The sequence below is a fragment of the Dacryopinax primogenitus genome, assembly GCF_000292625.1.
Source record: "Dacryopinax primogenitus strain DJM-731 SS1 chromosome Unknown DACRYscaffold_10, whole genome shotgun sequence".
Lineage (NCBI taxonomy): Eukaryota > Fungi > Basidiomycota > Dacrymycetes > Dacrymycetales > Dacrymycetaceae > Dacryopinax > Dacryopinax primogenitus.
The window spans coordinates 908,100-924,742 of record NW_024467207.1 but is presented as its reverse complement, the minus strand read 5'-3'; the positions used below and the strand labels follow the sequence as shown (position 1 = coordinate 924,742).

The 16,643-nt window shown below is 53.5% G+C and overlaps 6 protein-coding genes across 6 annotated transcripts; 3 read left to right on the top strand and 3 right to left on the bottom strand.

The window, feature by feature from the left end:
* Window positions 1–26: 26 nt before the first annotated feature.
* Window positions 27–1,599, bottom strand: DACRYDRAFT_22659 (uncharacterized protein). Its single transcript, XM_040772910.1, has 9 exons — window positions 1,436–1,599; window positions 1,145–1,387; window positions 1,022–1,093; window positions 945–977; window positions 812–892; window positions 506–763; window positions 419–458; window positions 243–363; window positions 27–191 (listed from the first exon to the last, which is right to left on the bottom strand). The coding sequence occupies exons 2-6, from the start codon at window positions 1,311–1,313 to the stop codon at window positions 549–551; spliced, it is 570 nt and encodes a 189-aa protein (XP_040628478.1). The 5' UTR covers window positions 1,314–1,387; window positions 1,436–1,599; the 3' UTR covers window positions 27–191; window positions 243–363; window positions 419–458; window positions 506–548.
* On the top strand, window positions 1,596–1,949 carry DACRYDRAFT_108118 (uncharacterized protein; the record flags this gene model as incomplete). The annotated part of the gene is made up of 4 exons (XM_040768595.1): window positions 1,596–1,670; window positions 1,717–1,752; window positions 1,827–1,838; window positions 1,884–1,949. The coding sequence occupies 4 exons, from the start codon at window positions 1,596–1,598 to the stop codon at window positions 1,947–1,949; spliced, it is 189 nt and encodes a 62-aa protein (XP_040628477.1).
* A 428-nt stretch (window positions 1,950–2,377) lies between these two features.
* Window positions 2,378–4,630, top strand: DACRYDRAFT_116689 (uncharacterized protein; the record flags this gene model as incomplete). Its single annotated transcript, XM_040770247.1, has 8 exons — window positions 2,378–2,671; window positions 3,123–3,228; window positions 3,277–3,324; window positions 3,379–3,484; window positions 3,532–3,583; window positions 3,655–3,664; window positions 3,736–4,147; window positions 4,192–4,630. 7 exons carry the CDS (start codon window positions 2,378–2,380, stop codon window positions 3,936–3,938), a joined length of 819 nt encoding a protein of 272 aa, XP_040628476.1. The 3' UTR covers window positions 3,939–4,147; window positions 4,192–4,630.
* A 20-nt stretch (window positions 4,631–4,650) lies between these two features.
* Window positions 4,651–8,763, bottom strand: DACRYDRAFT_22655 (uncharacterized protein). The gene is made up of 9 exons (XM_040772909.1): window positions 8,450–8,763; window positions 8,297–8,396; window positions 8,002–8,252; window positions 6,824–7,950; window positions 6,587–6,776; window positions 6,175–6,536; window positions 5,526–6,129; window positions 5,213–5,474; window positions 4,651–5,158 (listed from the first exon to the last, which is right to left on the bottom strand). The coding sequence occupies exons 3-9, from the start codon at window positions 8,146–8,148 to the stop codon at window positions 4,755–4,757; spliced, it is 3,096 nt and encodes a 1,031-aa protein (XP_040628475.1). The 5' UTR covers window positions 8,149–8,252; window positions 8,297–8,396; window positions 8,450–8,763; the 3' UTR covers window positions 4,651–4,754.
* A 782-nt stretch (window positions 8,764–9,545) lies between these two features.
* On the bottom strand, window positions 9,546–11,292 carry DACRYDRAFT_22654 (NADP-binding protein). The gene is made up of 6 exons (XM_040772908.1): window positions 10,977–11,292; window positions 10,620–10,925; window positions 10,228–10,537; window positions 10,091–10,178; window positions 9,899–9,965; window positions 9,546–9,769 (listed from the first exon to the last, which is right to left on the bottom strand). The coding sequence occupies exons 1-6, from the start codon at window positions 11,238–11,240 to the stop codon at window positions 9,689–9,691; spliced, it is 1,116 nt and encodes a 371-aa protein (XP_040628474.1). The 5' UTR covers window positions 11,241–11,292; the 3' UTR covers window positions 9,546–9,688.
* Window positions 11,293–11,603: 311 nt separating this feature from the next.
* On the top strand, window positions 11,604–14,216 carry DACRYDRAFT_116686 (uncharacterized protein). Its single transcript, XM_040770246.1, has 9 exons — window positions 11,604–11,763; window positions 11,812–12,109; window positions 12,158–12,237; window positions 12,283–12,472; window positions 12,542–12,682; window positions 12,732–13,030; window positions 13,080–13,269; window positions 13,346–13,803; window positions 13,856–14,216. Exons 1-9 carry the CDS (start codon window positions 11,692–11,694, stop codon window positions 14,027–14,029), a joined length of 1,902 nt encoding a protein of 633 aa, XP_040628473.1. The 5' UTR covers window positions 11,604–11,691; the 3' UTR covers window positions 14,030–14,216.
* The last annotated feature ends 2,427 nt before the right edge of the window (window positions 14,217–16,643 follow it).

Below are 16,643 nucleotides of genomic sequence, written 5' to 3'. Positions count from 1 at the left end.
GATCAATATTATATTGATGCCCTCTGATATGTTCTTCAGTCCCCAGACATGAACCGAACTCACCTCTCTCGCGACTATAACTACTGCATGTATGTTCACCGTACTACATCAGACTGTCACTTGGCCTCGTCACCATCGGCATTTAGGTTCTTTCAGAAGTACTTATCCTTGCTCAAGATTCCCTATAACCAGTGCGTCACTTCCTTCTCTCTTTGATTCTATCTCACACTGAATACGACCAGATTGTATTCACCGCAAACAATCAGCGCTGGCCGTCCCTAGCCACTCCTCCGCACCCTATCCTCTCACAAGAGCTTCTCAAGTGTGACAGGCCGAATGTCGCCAAGGAGATCTGCCTTTTGTGTATGTATTCTATGTCTTCATCCCTCATCGGCATGACTATGACACCCATTCACAGAGCCACACGACCCCTGTCGATCTGCTTTCCTCCAACAACGGTGTGTATCCTTTCCTTCCCTGTACTAGCATTCTAACCAACTTCTAGGTTGGGAACACGCACCGCACTTTCATCGACATGATGAACCCTTTCAGCGGCGCAATCCCCACCGACCCTCACAAGTCTCTGGTTGGATTGTTCCAACACCCGGCGACTGGAGAATGGGATCCGTCGCAGAAGCATCCATCGCCAAGCCCTGGAGAATTATCGATTGCTGCGTAACTTTCAAAGCTTTCCCATTCAATCTTAGGCTATGACGCCAATCCACAGGAGTACGTGGCACATGCCTACGTTCCTTGAACAACCGTGCGTACCCTCTCCTTGCCCCCAGTGCACATTGTGACCACCCGGCAGGTTTACCACGCGCCGCATCCACTCTCAACATCCACCACCACTGTCCAGGTGCCTCCCCACATGGGATTTCTTTCGTCAACGGTGCGTACCCTCTCCTTCGCCATTGTACATGTTTGATCAACCCCCCGGTCAGGAACGAACGGCGCATTTCTAGTTGGAGGCCAAGGTGCGTGAGCAAGATCATCACATTCTCCTCTGACACGTTTCCAGGCACGAGACATATACTGAATACACATCTCTCGCCGTCACAATGACTACATAGATGAGTTCTCCATATCACAGGTGCACCACTGGCTTCTCATGTCGATCCCATCTCACACTGACCATGAGTAGATTCGCTCCCTTCCTCCTCCGCGTACTGCACTTGTCGCGAACAATCAGCACTGGTCCTCTGCAGCCTCTCCTCTACACCCCATCCTCCTACAAGAGCTTTTCTTCCGGCATAACGCACCGTATTTCGCCAAAGAGATGGGCCGTCTATGAACTTATTCTGCGTTCTCATCACGCGTCGATATGACTACGGCCCCTATCCACATTAGCAGATAATGCCAGCCTATCTTCCCTCCTTGAACAACTGTGCGTACCCTTCCCTCCACGCTTCTACTCGTTCTGACGAACTGGCAGGTTGTGAAACGCACCTCACTCTCTTCTTCGTGCACCCCGTCAGCAGCACATCCCGACCGCCCATGCGTACCCCTAAACCGCGCCTTCCGCCCCCTTCCTCCATCCACCACCATCTGCCAATGAATGCCTACAGAAGCGAGATACTGATCCCTCATGGATAATGCCTACCACCTACCCTCCCGCTTCATCCTCCACCCTCACCCTCTCTTCTCCCCCTGCGCACTTCTCCCGGTATGTACGTGTCCACCCGTCGTCGGAATGACTCTGACACCAATGCGAAGGAGTACATGATACATGCCTGCCCTCCTTGGATGACTGTGCGTATCCTCTCCCTCGTCATAGTACCAGCGATGACTAACGGCCAGGTTAGGAACGAACACTGCACTTCTAGTTGGAGGCCAAGGTGCGTGATCACTCTCATCATATCCCGCTCTGACACGTTTCCCAGGAACAAATATTCACTAAACTCACTGCTCTCGATATCATAATGTTCGATGTTTGTTTGCCGCAGTGATCAGGACTATAACTGGGTCTTATCACAGTCCTCATCGAGGTTCTCTCAGAGGTTCTTATGGCACGCTCTGTATTGCTGGTGCGCCACTTGCGTCTCCTGCCGTCCCCTCAGGTCACAGTGACTGCGAGCTGATTCACCTCTTTTCTCGTAGATATGCCGCTCTCTGGATGTTTCTGGCTTACTCCCATCCCAGGAGTGGATGTCGCCAACACTCAGCACTGGTTCTCCGTCGCCTCCCCTCCGCACCCTATCCAGTTGCAAGAACTTCTGAAGCATGGCACCCCGCCTGTCGCGAATCGATGCGCCCTCTGTGGACGTATCCTATGTCCTCCTTGGTTGTTGGCACCACCATGAATCTCATCCACAGGAGCACATGACGCCTGCCGATTCCGTCCTTCAGCATTGTGCGTACTCTTTTCTGCCTCATAATGCACGTTGTGATCAATTGGCAGGTTGCGAATGCACCCCTCACCCTCTTCTATATGCACCCCGTCAGCAGTGTACCCACACCGACCTCCACAACCGGTCGCCTCGTCTTCTCCCGCAAGCCTCGTCGACCACTCCACATGCTCGCTCTTACGGATGACGCCGCAGCGAACTGTACCAACGGATTCCGCGCTTCCACTGTCTCCCCCACGACCACCGCAGCGCACTCAGTCACACTCTCAACCCCTTGCTTGCCTTTACCACCAAGCTCTCCGCAAGTCGTCCCTACCTACCGCGTACGCGACCAATCAGCTATATGCTCTATCCGCCATAGAATCTGTTATCGCCAACCCCTGAAGACGCGCCAATCCCCGCACGATGTTCGAAGTTCGCCCAATCAATCTCACGTTGCACTTGCATCGTATGAGTAACATGTACCACATAATTGAGTTCTTACACTTCCGCGCTCAGATCATGATGGTGCGCACTTATCAACAACTCAATTTAGAATGAGGCTAACTCCGATCCAGGCATGCTGTTGCTACAAGCAATGTGCGCCTGAAGATGATCCGGTCCAGATCAGCTGTTGATCTTGGCTCAACGTGGGAATCTCCCGCGGGCTCTTCTCAACCTTTCGGACACTTGCAGAGGTGAACATTATCACCACTGGCGATCTATTTCCACTTCATCACTGCCGACTTTTCAAGCAACCACCACGGAGTGCACCATCCTTCATACAAGCTGAAGCAAGAGGCAATATCCGACGAACTGACTTTGGGCATCCTCACCGTTCTCAACCGCCTCCTCTCGGAAGTACCTGCACCCATTCAGATCGACATTATCGACGTCACCGGTACATTCCCTCTTCCTCTTTTATCGCACACCCTGACAACCTAAGCAGGACTCACTTCCCCCCTTCTACTCGCTGTAACGCAATCTTTCCGCTCCTGTACGATCATGCTTCCCCTCCACCACCGGCCGCACCCCTAGCCTGGCAAACTAGTGCCATCCACCTCGTACTCCATCCGCATCACGGGCGCTCACTTCGTTAACTCTTACAACATCCTCCTCAAGGTACTCGGTGTCAACCTCTCCGGCACATCTAAGACGTTTGTCCTCCCTCAAATTCCTTTTTCCTGGTACTGACTGAGCGCAGGCCGAGGGATTACGACTTCACGTCGCTCCTACAGTGGAAACGTTGGAAACAAGTCAGATTTGGATGAACGCAGTTTCCTCTGGAGGAAGCAGACGAGTATCTCATAGATTGAGGCTCCGGTAGCTCATGTTGGGTGCGTCTTCCTTTGTTATACAACCCCCCCCCTTCCCCTTCTGTCCTGTATATCGTGCTAACACATCACAGAGGACATGGTGACAATGCACTGGGCGTACGTCCATTCCCACCCCTCGAAACTCCCACCCTACTGGCTCCCAGCCTTCGTCTCGATGCATCAAGATGTCTTCTCCCGCTGTTCCGGCGACTCGAAAGCCCCAGCGCGAACGTTCACGAGGCAAGGCCAGGTTGAACGCGCTGTAGGAGGGGATCACACGTCCCGGGAAACCTGAGGCGGACAAGAGTATTGGGCCTGAACGGTAACAAAAGCTTGCAGCAACGACTGCCTGATGAGAGTACAGCATGATCTTTTGTGTGGAGAAGACATTCTCGCCGAATGACGCCCCAAGGAAAAGACAATAGTTCCTCTGAGACCGGCTCCTCGCCGCTGAAGATGTGCCCGTCCAGCGACTCGCTCCTCCCCGGCGGGCTCGGTTTCCAGGTGCGTCTTGTTCCCTCCTCCAGCTGCTTACTAACCCTTGGCAGATGATGAACGAACACCATAGCGGGAACGCCGAGAGCCGCCTCCATAAGCGAGAATGCAACACCGATTAGTATCTGTGGTCCATAAGGCTGGTTGCTTGCCACCTGTGGTGAAGAACGTACTTCACCCTTGGGTCCTTCACTCAATGCCGCAGAGTGAGTCCAATGTTTTCAGTCAGCAAGGAAGGAAATGTTGGCGTGAGGAGGGGCCGAGGGGCAGTAGGGTGTTACTCTAGCAACACGGGAGGGGGAAGCAGCAGTACCAACCAGTTTTGGATGGCGGAGGTGGGATGCTGTGGACACTTTGACTCCCTGTCTGCGAATGCTGGGAGGAGGAGGATGTATGCTCTCTGCGGAGGAGTGAGAAACTCATTCCTTGAGCCTTTGTCTAACAAGTTGTATTCAGCTGCCCTTCACTAACCTACCCTCTCTTAAACGCGAACAGCACACTGAACTCGTTGATACATATACATGTTTATTCAATCGACTTACAGAACAAGAATTCAGCATGTAGTCCTATGTATTTGCCGCACAATGCCCGCACAAGCCCAAGGAAGAATTCCATTCTACTCTTCATGGAGCTTGGCGACAAACTTAGCTGATATCTGAGGGTACTGGCCGGTCCCAGTAATCACATACGCATCTTCTTCGTCAATAGTCTGGACCGTTACGGTCATCCCCTTAAACTCGCCTTGAAGAACATATGCGCGACCTCCTTCCTCAGGAGGTACCGGTTCAAGGTGTTCCAGGGGTACAGTCTGTTCCGTGCCGATGGCGTTGCTATCCGGGCTGGTGATCACTCTGACACTTGCTGTAGACTGGAAGCCTTGATCGAGTGGTAATGTTGAAATGATGCGACCAGTGCTACCTTCAGGAACTAGCCCTCGCCAAGACTCCGGGCCATGACTGGTGTACTTGGGCACGATTCTCACGATGATGTCATGAGCACCAAGCAAGTAGTCTTTGCGATCTACAGAAAGCAGCGGCATCAGTTGCGATCTGTCGAATTATGAAGGCCACTCACCATCTGCAGCAGCAGCACCAGGCGTAGGTGCCGACAATGAATTCCAAGCAGGGGTCGGTGCGCCCAGAGGGCCAGGAGTTGGTCCACCGTACGGGGTCGGCGCTCCATAAGGCGCAGGCGTCGGCGCGCCGTACGGCGTTGCCGCTGTGTATGGCCCAGGAGTCGGCGCTCCATATGGTCCCGGTGTGGGTGCACTACCATATGGTGTAGGTGCTGTAACTGCCGGGGTAGGCGCACTGTCATAGCCTCCCATGCCGGTATTCTACAGATGACTCGTAAGCAACAAGAAAGAAAGTTCTCAGTGACAACTTACACTGTCACGAGTAGCCCAATTCGTCCCATGTGAAGGAGATCTTCCGCCATAGGAGTCCCCGTTTCTGGTACCCCGTTCTGAACCGCCAGAGTTAGCATCGCCGCCAGGTACAGATCTGCCAGCAGCAGGTGTACGTCCTCCTTCTCGCGCATAAGGATTCGGAGTGCGCGAGGAAGAATTCCACGCATCTCCTCCGGCGTTAGCAGCAGCGTATGGATTAGGCGTCCGGGATGAAGTGTTCCATGCAGGGGTTTTCGCGCCCTCCTGAGCATAGGGGTTAGGCGTCTTCGAGCTGCTGCTCCAAGCCGGTGTCTTGCCACCGTCTGTCGCGTATGGATTGGGCGTTTTCGACGAAGAGCTCCAGGCGGGTGTTTTGCCGCCATCAGCGTAAGGATTTGGCGTACGACCAACAGCTGCGCTCCAGCCAGGTGTCTTTCCGCCTGCACCGTATCGACCACCGGAAGGAGTCTGACTGCCGTTGCGCCCATATTCGCTAGCCCTGTTCGAGAACCCTCCACGACCACCTCCACCTCCACCTCCGCCAGATCGCCAGTCGCGTCCTCCAAAGTCCGTAGGCTCGCTGAGGGTCCTCAAAGCACCATTTCTGCAAGGCTGTCAGCTGTGTTCTCCACTGTTCAAGACGACTCACTGATCCTTTCTCCGTAGATGTTCCTGCTCAATCGTAATAACCTTCCTTGTGGACTGCAGCTCCACCCGGCATTGGGTCCCATTGACATCCTTGATCGTCCCAGCATAGCCTTTATAGCTGCCTTTAACGATGGTAACGAGCACATTAATCAGTCTCCGATCACCACGGTTAGTGGGTGTAGGACCACCGATCGACATGCTGCTCAGATTCGGCTGGCTGGGGTTGAACGCGCGCCTCTTTACAGCATCTGGACGACTGAGGTTGCTGCTCTGGGCAACAAACACGCCCCCATTTTCCTTGATAGTCCTGTTGTGAAGAAAGGCAGAGAAGGAGTAGACGTGGAGGACGACACCGGAGCGGCCCTGAACCGTCATGAGTTCCGCTGCACGTCAGTGGTTGAATAGAAACGCACAGCTCCGTCAACCTCGACCATGTTATCGCCCTGCTTGAACGTCTCCCGATTATGGTCAAGCGCGATCGACTTCGCCGTATTACGGTTCATCGCGATCTGATGAGGATGAACGTTGTGCACTGTGCCGTACTGATCAAGCACACGGAAAGAGTCGCGTCCCGTTTGGAAGATCACCCCAACAGTAGTTTGGCTACAGGCATCGTCAGCACGTGTAATAGGGCGAGCGGGAATACTGACTCTAGGGAAACAAGATCATGAAGGACGTAATTCCCAACGGTATTATTCGACGTTCCGACTTCCGCAGCCGTACGCAAATCCTTCGCGAACACGGTGATCTCCTGCTGGTTCGTATCCGACAAAAAGGTGACAGTATTCCCATCGACCATAATCACCAGGCCAGTCTCGTCCACATTCTTGCCAGACATGACCTTGACGTGTTCTCCCACTAGGAAACGCTTTCGGACGCTCTTGGCAGGTACCTCGATCACTTCGCTCATATCCTTCAGACTGGGCTGGATGAGCACGTTGTCCCCTGACATGCTCTGCAGTACACCGTATACGCCAGATTGCTGACCTTCGAATACCTCGACGCTATCTCCTGGTTGGAGCACAGCAGTAGCGCGGCGCTGTGCCGCTTCGCGGATGGCGTTGAGGTCCATCTTGTTGGCTACGCCTTCATCGTCGGCTCCGGGCCCGCTGAACTTGGTGATCTCCTCCAACGTCGGTTGTACATCGTCCACTGCGAGCTGATTGGCCTTGTACTCCTTAAGACAGTAGCCATTATAGTATTCGTCTCCCTGGAAAGTGAACGTGCGATTTTTAGTCCGGTTGACGGACCTAATGCCGTACACACGGGTGATCTCCTCCATGTTGAAGAACTTTTGCGGAGGGCGCCCCTGGACAGTGTTGATCAGAGCGTTGCGGACACGTTTCTTGCCTGCGACAGCCTTGTTGCCTAATGACTTGTCCTCATCTTGAGGACTAACGTCGATACGCGGGATATACTTGACAGTGTATCGTTCGCCGGGTTCGACGACGTCCGTCACTTGGGCGAGATCGCCTTGATACCTCCCGCGCCTGATACGCACCCAGCTTCCGACGTCGATGTTCACTTCTTTCTTTTTGATCCGGAGGAGGCTCGCCATCTCCTCGATCGGGACGAGGTTGATGGGGCTGCTGACGAATACACCGACCAGGCCGTGGGCTGCGGAACGAACGTGGGCTGCGCTGCGTGCTTCGACGTAGATCATCCCTGGGAGAGAGGAGCGCTCGAAGGCGGACATGATCTCCAGAGGACGATTCGTGTACTCGAGGTCGCGGGCTTTTCGGATAAGGGAGAACACGATGTCGCGCTCTCGACCAGGCTGTGACATCTTGAGTAACATGCTCATAGAATACATTGTATCATGACTCACCCGCACTCGGACTTGCCACAGCGACGGATCGTTGACACTAGGCATCAACAAGCGCTGCGGTACCTGATCCAAGTCGCCCGTATAGCGCGTCGCCTTAGCTTGCTTAGCCTGATTCCGGAAATAATCTGCAAGTTCAGTCGCTTCCATGTCGTGCATCGCCCGCTCGCGTCGATCAAGCTGCTGATGCTGCATATGTGCGCGTCGAGCTGCTGCACTCTCTTGCACCTCGCTCTCGTCGATGAAATCCCGGTCTGTATAAGTTAGTAACATGAGAGAGAAGAAGGCGCGGACGTACATTCGCCTATGGCTCCTTCGTCCTCTTCGTCCTCTTCTCCTTCGTCCTCTACTTCAGCTTCAAGATCCACGAAAGATTTTACAAACCTCCTATGCTTGTGCTATTGCAGAAAAGGCTATTAGGGCTTGCCCTTTACGAGTAGAGCGAACACACCTTTGACCTCTTCTTCGGTCTACCTCTATCATCCTCGTCCTCGTCCTCTTCTTCGTCCTCCTCTTCGTCATCATTATCCCCCCCTCCGCCTTCCAAGTCTTCTTCTTCTTCTTCTTCTTCCCCTTCATCACCATCCCCGTTTGCTTTCAAGCGCGCCTGTTCCCGCTTTCGGATCGCATTCTCGTCATAGTCTTGATCGACTTCTCTTGCGCGTGTCGGGGGGTCCGTAGGGGATGACATGTTCGCACTTAAGGCAGGAGATGGTCGTGCACCAGCAAAGGGCACTGCTGCCTGTTCAAGTGCTGGTCGAGGTTATATACGAGTGGTAAGTGGCGACAACAGAAGAGCGCTTCAGGGTTTGAGTCGCAAATATTTCCGTTTCACGCGCCCGATTAGCTTCCGTCGTGCCAGTTCTTGAACTGATTTTTTTTTGCTCGTCAGTTCTCTCTTCTCTATCTCTCAGTTGAAGACACATGTATGACCTCTGTATACCTACTATCCGCTCCCTTCAACTATCAGTATACTCTTCGTTTCCTAAGACTTTTTCCTCGACCAAGCCATGAGTACCGATCTAAACGAGAACTCCCCACACTGCTGGACATCCCCCATCCACCCACTGAGTACCGGAATCCCAGCTCAGCACCGTTCTACCCTCACGAGCGGTGCGAGTCGCACCCAAGTGGGGCGTTTTCCGAATATCGATCGTATATTTCTGGAGCTAGTATCTGACCCGCCTCCGCGATATGAAGGGGTGTGGGGCTCGTTCCGCTGCCGGACAGCTGCTTTTCGCTTTTGTTTGGAGCAGGAGGTTGGGTAGAGGTTGAGGCGGGTGTGTGGGATTGTTGGTGTTTGCTGTTATTGCGGAAGTTACGAATACATTCTGTTCGCTGTCCGGCCTCTTCAGTGTCCCCTCTATTCTACACATTGAAGGCCCAGCATACACGCCCTCATTCTCACAACTGGATGATCACGTCGACCTTCCAATCCGTATTCCCCAGATCAGCCCCACCTGCTCACTCTGACTGCACTGCGCTGCCAACGTTCGGTGACATGCGGCGCATAGTAAAACACATCCAATTCCTTATTTTCTATTCCCATACATGTATCCATTCAAAAACCGGTGCTCGTATTCCCACAGCATATAACCCGCTCACAAAGAAAGTAATCCCCAACCTACCACCCTCGTGTACGCACGTCCTAGCTCATCTCGCCAATCGGTCCAGGCTGGGACTGGGCTGCTCAAACCTGGACGGTGCGTCCTTCCTTCTGACTCTGGTAGATCAGCTCGATCATCTTGATCACTTCTAGACCTTGTTCAGGCTACAATGTCATATCAGCAGGTTTTCGGAAATATTAGAGGGGAGAACAAAGGGAGTGGGGCAGAATATAATGAGCGTTGTTCAACAGTGGGATTTGGGATGGAGTGAGGAGTTGGAAGAGATAACACACCGTCACGGCCAGCAGGCCTGGATCGCGAGCTTGCAGCGCCTCGCCAACGTTCTTGTACCACAGAGTACTGAGCGTGTGTCAGTCGTGTGCATGAGGGAGAAGAACCCGAAATCCGGCTGTGAAAGGTGGAGCGAGCAGCCAGCAGATAAGGGGCAGTGGAGGGAAGGAAGCAGGAGGAACGAGAAGACTTACTAATCGCCCTTCTCTGTGGGGGTCTTCTCGCTCTTCATCGCCCCATTCGCATCTACGGTCGTAAGCGTTCCCTCGAGTTCTTTCGGTTCTACAACCATCCAGCATCCGCTTTTCCTTAGCCAGAAAAAGGCACTCACCAACCCCAAACTCCGGGTCGCTGAGGCTCATCAGTACCGGCCGGCGAAGCTGCGGTTCCTGTACATCGAGCCCATGCTTCACCCACCCAGCTTTGGTGCCTTTGACGACATACCTCAGCTGGGGGTTGAGCAAACTCAGGATCCCTCCGCGGATGATGATCGTCAGCGGGAGCGGGCGTTGGGGGGTGACGGGGTAGTGGAAGAGGGCGAGGAAGGAGTCGGCGAAAGAGGGATCGCCAAGTTGGCGAGAATTGCCCACGAAGCCTGTGAGACTGGTGGGAGTGCCGAAGAGGGTGAGCACTTGGTCGATCTGCGCGTGGAAGATGTGTGTTAGCCAGGCGTATATGCTAGTGGGTAACCAGACCAGAGGAACGGAATGGCGTGAAACGTACCAAATGACTCCCCAGGTCGAATAGCGCACCCTGCCCCGTGCCAGGCTTCTCCTTCCACGTCCCTCCACCGGTCATCGCCGGGCGGAACCGATCGTAATGCGTCTCAAACTCGACGACCTGTCCAAACACTTGTTCCTTCTCGAGCAGCCGGCGCAGGGTGAGGAAGTCGGAGTCGTAGCGCCTGTTTTGGTAGACGCAGATCAGGAGGTTGTGTTTCTTTGCTATGGCAAGAAGTTCAGCACCTTCCGTTGTGGTGGTCGTCAGAGGCTTCTCGATGATGACGTGTTTTCCTGCTTCGAGGGCGGCCTGTATGCGCGTGTATCAGAATCCCCTCGTGAAACATAGGGAGAGGCGCACCTTGGCGTACGCATAGTGCGTGTTGTTAGGCGTGCTGAGCACGACGACATCGACTTCCTTATCACCCGTGACCTCTTCAAAAGTAGTGACAACCTTTATCCCCTCTCCATACTTTTCACGCGCAAAGGACTTTTCCGGAGCAGCACCACGCTCGAGGATGGAGTGGAGGGTGAAGTACTGTGGGTGAGCGAGGATGAATGGGATGTGGAATACTTGAGCGCTGAGGCCGGTACCGAGAACAGAGGCTCGCAGTGGTGCAGGCATGTTGCTGATGGTTGGTGAGGATGGGTGAAGATGGTGGTCGGATGGTGGGAAGGGAGACGACGTCGAGGAGGTAATGAGTGCCAGCTCGCTCGCTCCGATGATATGCCGTCTCATTCTCCACATGGATCGTCGGCGATAAGTCACTTCATATTCGGAATGTCAGCTAGCTCCGAGTGGCAGTGTCGTAATTTCATCAATCGACGTTCCCTAAATGAATGATCACGTTCATCCGGCCCATATCGGCGGTCCCATCGACCCTTGCTTCTTGACGCCCATGGGCCCTCACTCAATGGTTCGATAACAGGCAGCCTCTTATTCAAGGTGTACACTATCACCCCTGTCTATCTATTTGAGTACAGTACTGGAAGAGCGTGGAGTCTTCTTACAGGAACAGTATTTATCATCTACCTGCAATTACATTGACAACGGGCCACAATACCCCTTGGACACAATGTACTTTTGGCCGTTTGACGTGAGCACCGTACACATCACCTATGCCTGTCTAGGCTCCTTCGTCGTCTTTGTGAGCCCTCTTTGTCTTCAGGAGAATAGACGCTCATGACCCCACAAGTTCACACTCTTCTCCCTCGTCATTCGCGAAAAGCTCTATCTCGGTGAAGCAATCTGGGCCACAGTCTTCGGCATCGCCATCGGGCCCTATGGAACCAATATCGTCAATCCACGTTCCTGGGGAGACGCGGATATCGCAAAGGTCAACGCTATCACCATGGAGGTGACGCGGGTCGTCCTTGCTCTTGGCGTGTTCGCGATTGGCGTCGAACTGCCCAAGAGTTACCTACTGCGGCATTGGCGGAGTCTTACTATCTTGTTGCTCGGAGGGATGACCTGGGGATGGTTGATCTGTGGAGGTTAGCATTCTCTCCTCTATGCATGATGACCTGCTGACTGGAGAATAGCGCTTATCTACGTCCTTGTCCCTGGGCTTCAGTTCTATCCCGCGCTTGTTGTCTCTGCCTGTCTTACCCCCACGGATCCCGTACGTCCTTTATTACGCATCATTCTCCCTGCTAACACCCGACAGATCCTCGCCGCCGCGGTCTGTGGTGGAAAATATGCCGAGAAGCACGTCCCACTCCATTTGCGGCGGATCCTCGCGGCGGAGAGTGCGGCGAACGATGGACTCGCCTTCCCTTTCTTATACATCTCGCTCTATCTTGTCCTTGAGGGACCTGGGGAGGCGGTAAGGGATTGGTTCCTCATCACCTGGCTCTGTACGCCTTCTTTCCCTGCTCCTTCGCGCAACCTACTGACGGCGACGCGTATCTGTTCACAACCTGCAGACGAGGTCTTCGTCGGGATCCTCATGGGTTGCGTGTTTGGCTCGTTATTCCGCATGTTGATGAAGATGTGCGAGAAAAGGGAGTTCGTCGACCGATCGAGCAGTGTCGCACAATATGTCGCTCTGGCGATAATGACCATGGGTATGTCTCCCTCCTTACCGCTACGTGCATATATGCTAACTCCTCCTAGGCTTCGCTCTTCTCCTCGGCGTCGACGAGCTTCTCGCTGCCTTCTTCGCCGGCACCGCCTTTTCCTGGGACGGCGCGTTCAACGAAGCGACCGAAGACACATCCTTTAGTAGCGTCATGGCGATGCTGTTCGACTCTGCATGCTTCATCTTCATCGGCGCTTGGATGCCTTTTGCGAGCTTCTACGATGCCAACTTGACGCTGACCGTGTGGAGACTTGTGGTGATCACCATCTTGCTGCTTTTGGTCAGGCGCATCCCGCCAATCCTGATGAGCTACAAGATCATACCCGATATCAAGGTACGCCGCTCTCTCCTCATTATCCTTACCTGCTCATCCAGTGCAAAAGAACTTCAAAGAAGCCCTCTTTTCGGGCCACTTTGGCCCTATGGGTGTAGGCGCAGTGTTCATCTCTTCTCTGGCAGTGAGCAAGCTACCCACGCCTACAGGACCCATTAGCGCCGATGACCAGCAGACGCTCCTCGCTGCGAGTATCCAGCCTATAGTTGCCTTTGTAGTCCTGTGGAGTATCCTGATCCGTGCGTCCTCTTCCTACCCGCGTGAGGAACGCACCGCTCACACCTCTTCTGTCTTCCATTCGTGCTGATGTTGTAGATGGCCTCTCTATCCCCTTCTGGACACTCAGCAAACGCGTGAACACCCTAACTTACACCTGGCCCCGCTCCCCCACCGCCCAACCCGAATGGCTTAACCAAGTCCTCCGCCCCGGTTTCTCCCGCACCACTACCATGACCCAGCCCACTACGCCTACACCCGGGTTTGTCGAGTCTGGGATTGTTGTTGAGGGCGAAGGGTCCGTGGACGAATGGCCAGAAGGGAGGAAGGCGGAGACGCCTTCCCAAGAAAGAGGCCCGGTGCTTATTGATGAGGTGCTTCGGACGGCAGGCCAACCTAGTGCTGGAGATGGCACGGCTGGGACTCAAGGCGGTCCGGGCCTTGCCAGACAGAGGCTTGTCACTTTCTCCGCTGAGGAGAAAGGTAGGGAAAGCAGGGTGAGCAATATTGGAGGTGGTTGGCTGGCTGGTGGACCGGAGGATGAGGCGGAAGATGATGTGAGTCGTTTTCTCATTATGGTTTCTCTTCTTCTGAGATTTGTTTCTGTAGGAGCATGCTGCTAAGGAGGACACGTCAGAGGAGCAGGCCTCCCCGGTTCTGGAAGAGACCAACCACCCTGCGATACCCGACACTCCTATCACACTTCCCACCGTTCCTATCCCCGCCGCGCTGCGAGACGTCGCCAATCCACAGAACGCGGCGCACGGTGCTCAAGGAAGCTAACAATTACCTCCCCTCGGCCTGGGGTGCTCAACCTGGGTCGGGAAAGCAGGAAGGACCGTCTGGTCGAAAGGCTTCCAGAGATTATGGTTCGCCTTCAGATATCCATTTATTGAGCAGTATAGACGATCAGGACGGTGTATGTTTTCCGAAGAATGTGCTCGAATTGGGAATTATGTTTTTAGGTTCTCGTATGTGGTACAAATCATTTGTTTTATTTCGAGTCATTGACGGCCGTATACTGGACGGCGCTTTCGTGGGGATATGATTGCACAACTGTACTTAAAACAAGGCTGGTTACTGAGTATTTGTCCAGCTGTCGGAGGTGAACATCATTCATGTGGATCAAGAACTGTGTGATTTTGTTCACCAATGCGTCTAATACATGAGTAGATGGGAGTTCGGTGGAGGATGGCTGTGAATGTGGGAAGGGGAAGGGGCGAATGAGCAACACGAGCGAGAACAGTTTGCAGCCTGCTTCCGGCTCAAGACACGTTCTGATCACGTTTAGATCACATTCAGCCACGATCCGATCGCGTTTGTTGTGGTTGTCTTCAGCTTGTATTGCAGTGAGACGAGGAGTGCGTCGATCGTGTCAATGTAAATAAGACCGTCGACGGTCTTATTTACACATTCCAACTCGACGCGTCGAGTTGGAATGTTGCAACATTTCCATCCTTGCTGACTGCATTTCCATCCTTGCTGACTGAAAACACCGCCGCACCGATATTGAGGGTTTGTCTCAGTTGACTAGTTTCTGTTCTCTTCCATGGCACCTTTTATTTTCCCTTTCCTCCACTTCATACTAGTTACTATATTAGATGCTGAGCGGTCCCCTGGACTGGGGGGGACACAACTCTACCCCGTTACTTCCCTATCCGATCTAGAGCTCACTCATTGTTTGCCCTCCCTCTTACAATATAACGCTCATTATACTGGCTGGCTACTCACTCTTGAGTCGTTCACACAAGTGCGATTACTATCTGTCTATATGGTATCTAGGTATTCATTCGGAGTGTAACGCACCAATGCGTTGGGCTCCAATAATACCTAGATCAATGATAGCAGTGTCCAGTCCCCAGAAAAACCATGCCCCGTTCCTTCACCCTAGTGATGAATACGGTCCAGGTTCAGGGCCCCAGATGCTGATTTTGAGTGTGTGGGACGATGTTAGCGTTGAGTGTACTTTTGAGGGCCAATAAGAAGGAAAAGTATAGGAGGCTGGGAAGGTGAAGACAGGGGGGTTCTGCTTCGTGGGTTCGGGGTAGGGTTCATCGTAGGGCGCTGGCTTGTGTCGGCACCCGCAACACGGGGATTCGGGAGAGGGTTCGGGGCAGGCCTGGAATCGCCCAAGAGTACAGAAGCATTACCTTCAGGTATGACAGGTGGCGTAAACATGACCGGGTACCTCTTTTCAACGAGTCATAATCACCGGTGCAGCGATAAACCAGGTGCAAGTGTTCCTCTGCTCTTCCAGTCCGGCACGATATTTCGTAGATGCGGGCTTCAATTGCGGCGGGGATCTGAGTGCACGGAAGAATGGCCGGACGGTGCGCCCTCCGACGTAGATTGGTGCCCGTGAGCAGAGAGAGCGGAGTCAAGTGTAGGTTCGACTGTTGACGCATTTATCGAATGTTCCATGCCCAGAAAAAAGGAATCGAGAGGTCGTCTGGAATACATGGACAAGCACGAACGAGAGACGAAAAGGATAGGAAGAATGAGCGACTGTAGGCCGTTTCAAGAAGTGGAAAGGGACGTACGGATCAAGATACTCCCAGGACAAGAGACACTCCAGGCAGCGGAATACTGGCAGCTGGCAACATCTGCTGGTTGTCCGAGCTGATGAGTCCTGCTTCCGTAGGCAGCTTACTTACTGCCACGGAAGAGATGAATGATGCGCCTGCTCCCTTGGGGACAAAGTGGCGTAAAAGAGGGCATCATTTGAAGTTCTGTCGCATTGGATGAGAGGATAAGGATTGGGAGGAAGGAACCGCGTGCCTTGGTATCCGGCGTGGTCTTGTAGCCCGTCAGAACTGGTGGGAGGGATCTGCCAAAAGCAGCAAGATGGTGATAGAAAAGAATCTCTACATGGCGATCACAAGTTAGCATCAGCAAAGCTCGCGAAGGGTATCGCTGCGCCGATGAAGACGACGCATGCCGAGTTGAAGACCATCGGTACGACGAAATGCCGGGAAAGAACGCGGCATAGAGATCGTCGACGCAAATGACTTGAGAACAGCTAAGCCCGGGAGAAGTTAGTAAACGAGAACAAGGGTGTTAGGGAGCGAGACATACCCATGATCATTACCGTCAGAGAGCATACTTCCTGACGCCTGATCGATCCAAGACTCACCTCAGCTCACATCTGATCATTACCGGCGGAACAGCAGATGAATGTGCTGCTCATGAGGATTCCGACGCGGACCGCTTCTGTAACCCGATGACGAACAGATACACGTGGTGAGTACGTTGAAGACAGGACCAGGGGAAGAAGGCGTACAGAGCGAGGTGATGAGGGGCTATTCCCTGACAGCCGCCCTGGAACCACATGAAGCGAAATGTTCCAAGAGGGGAAAGCAGGTCCATTGTTCGAGACACTTCCCGCAACCAAGATACG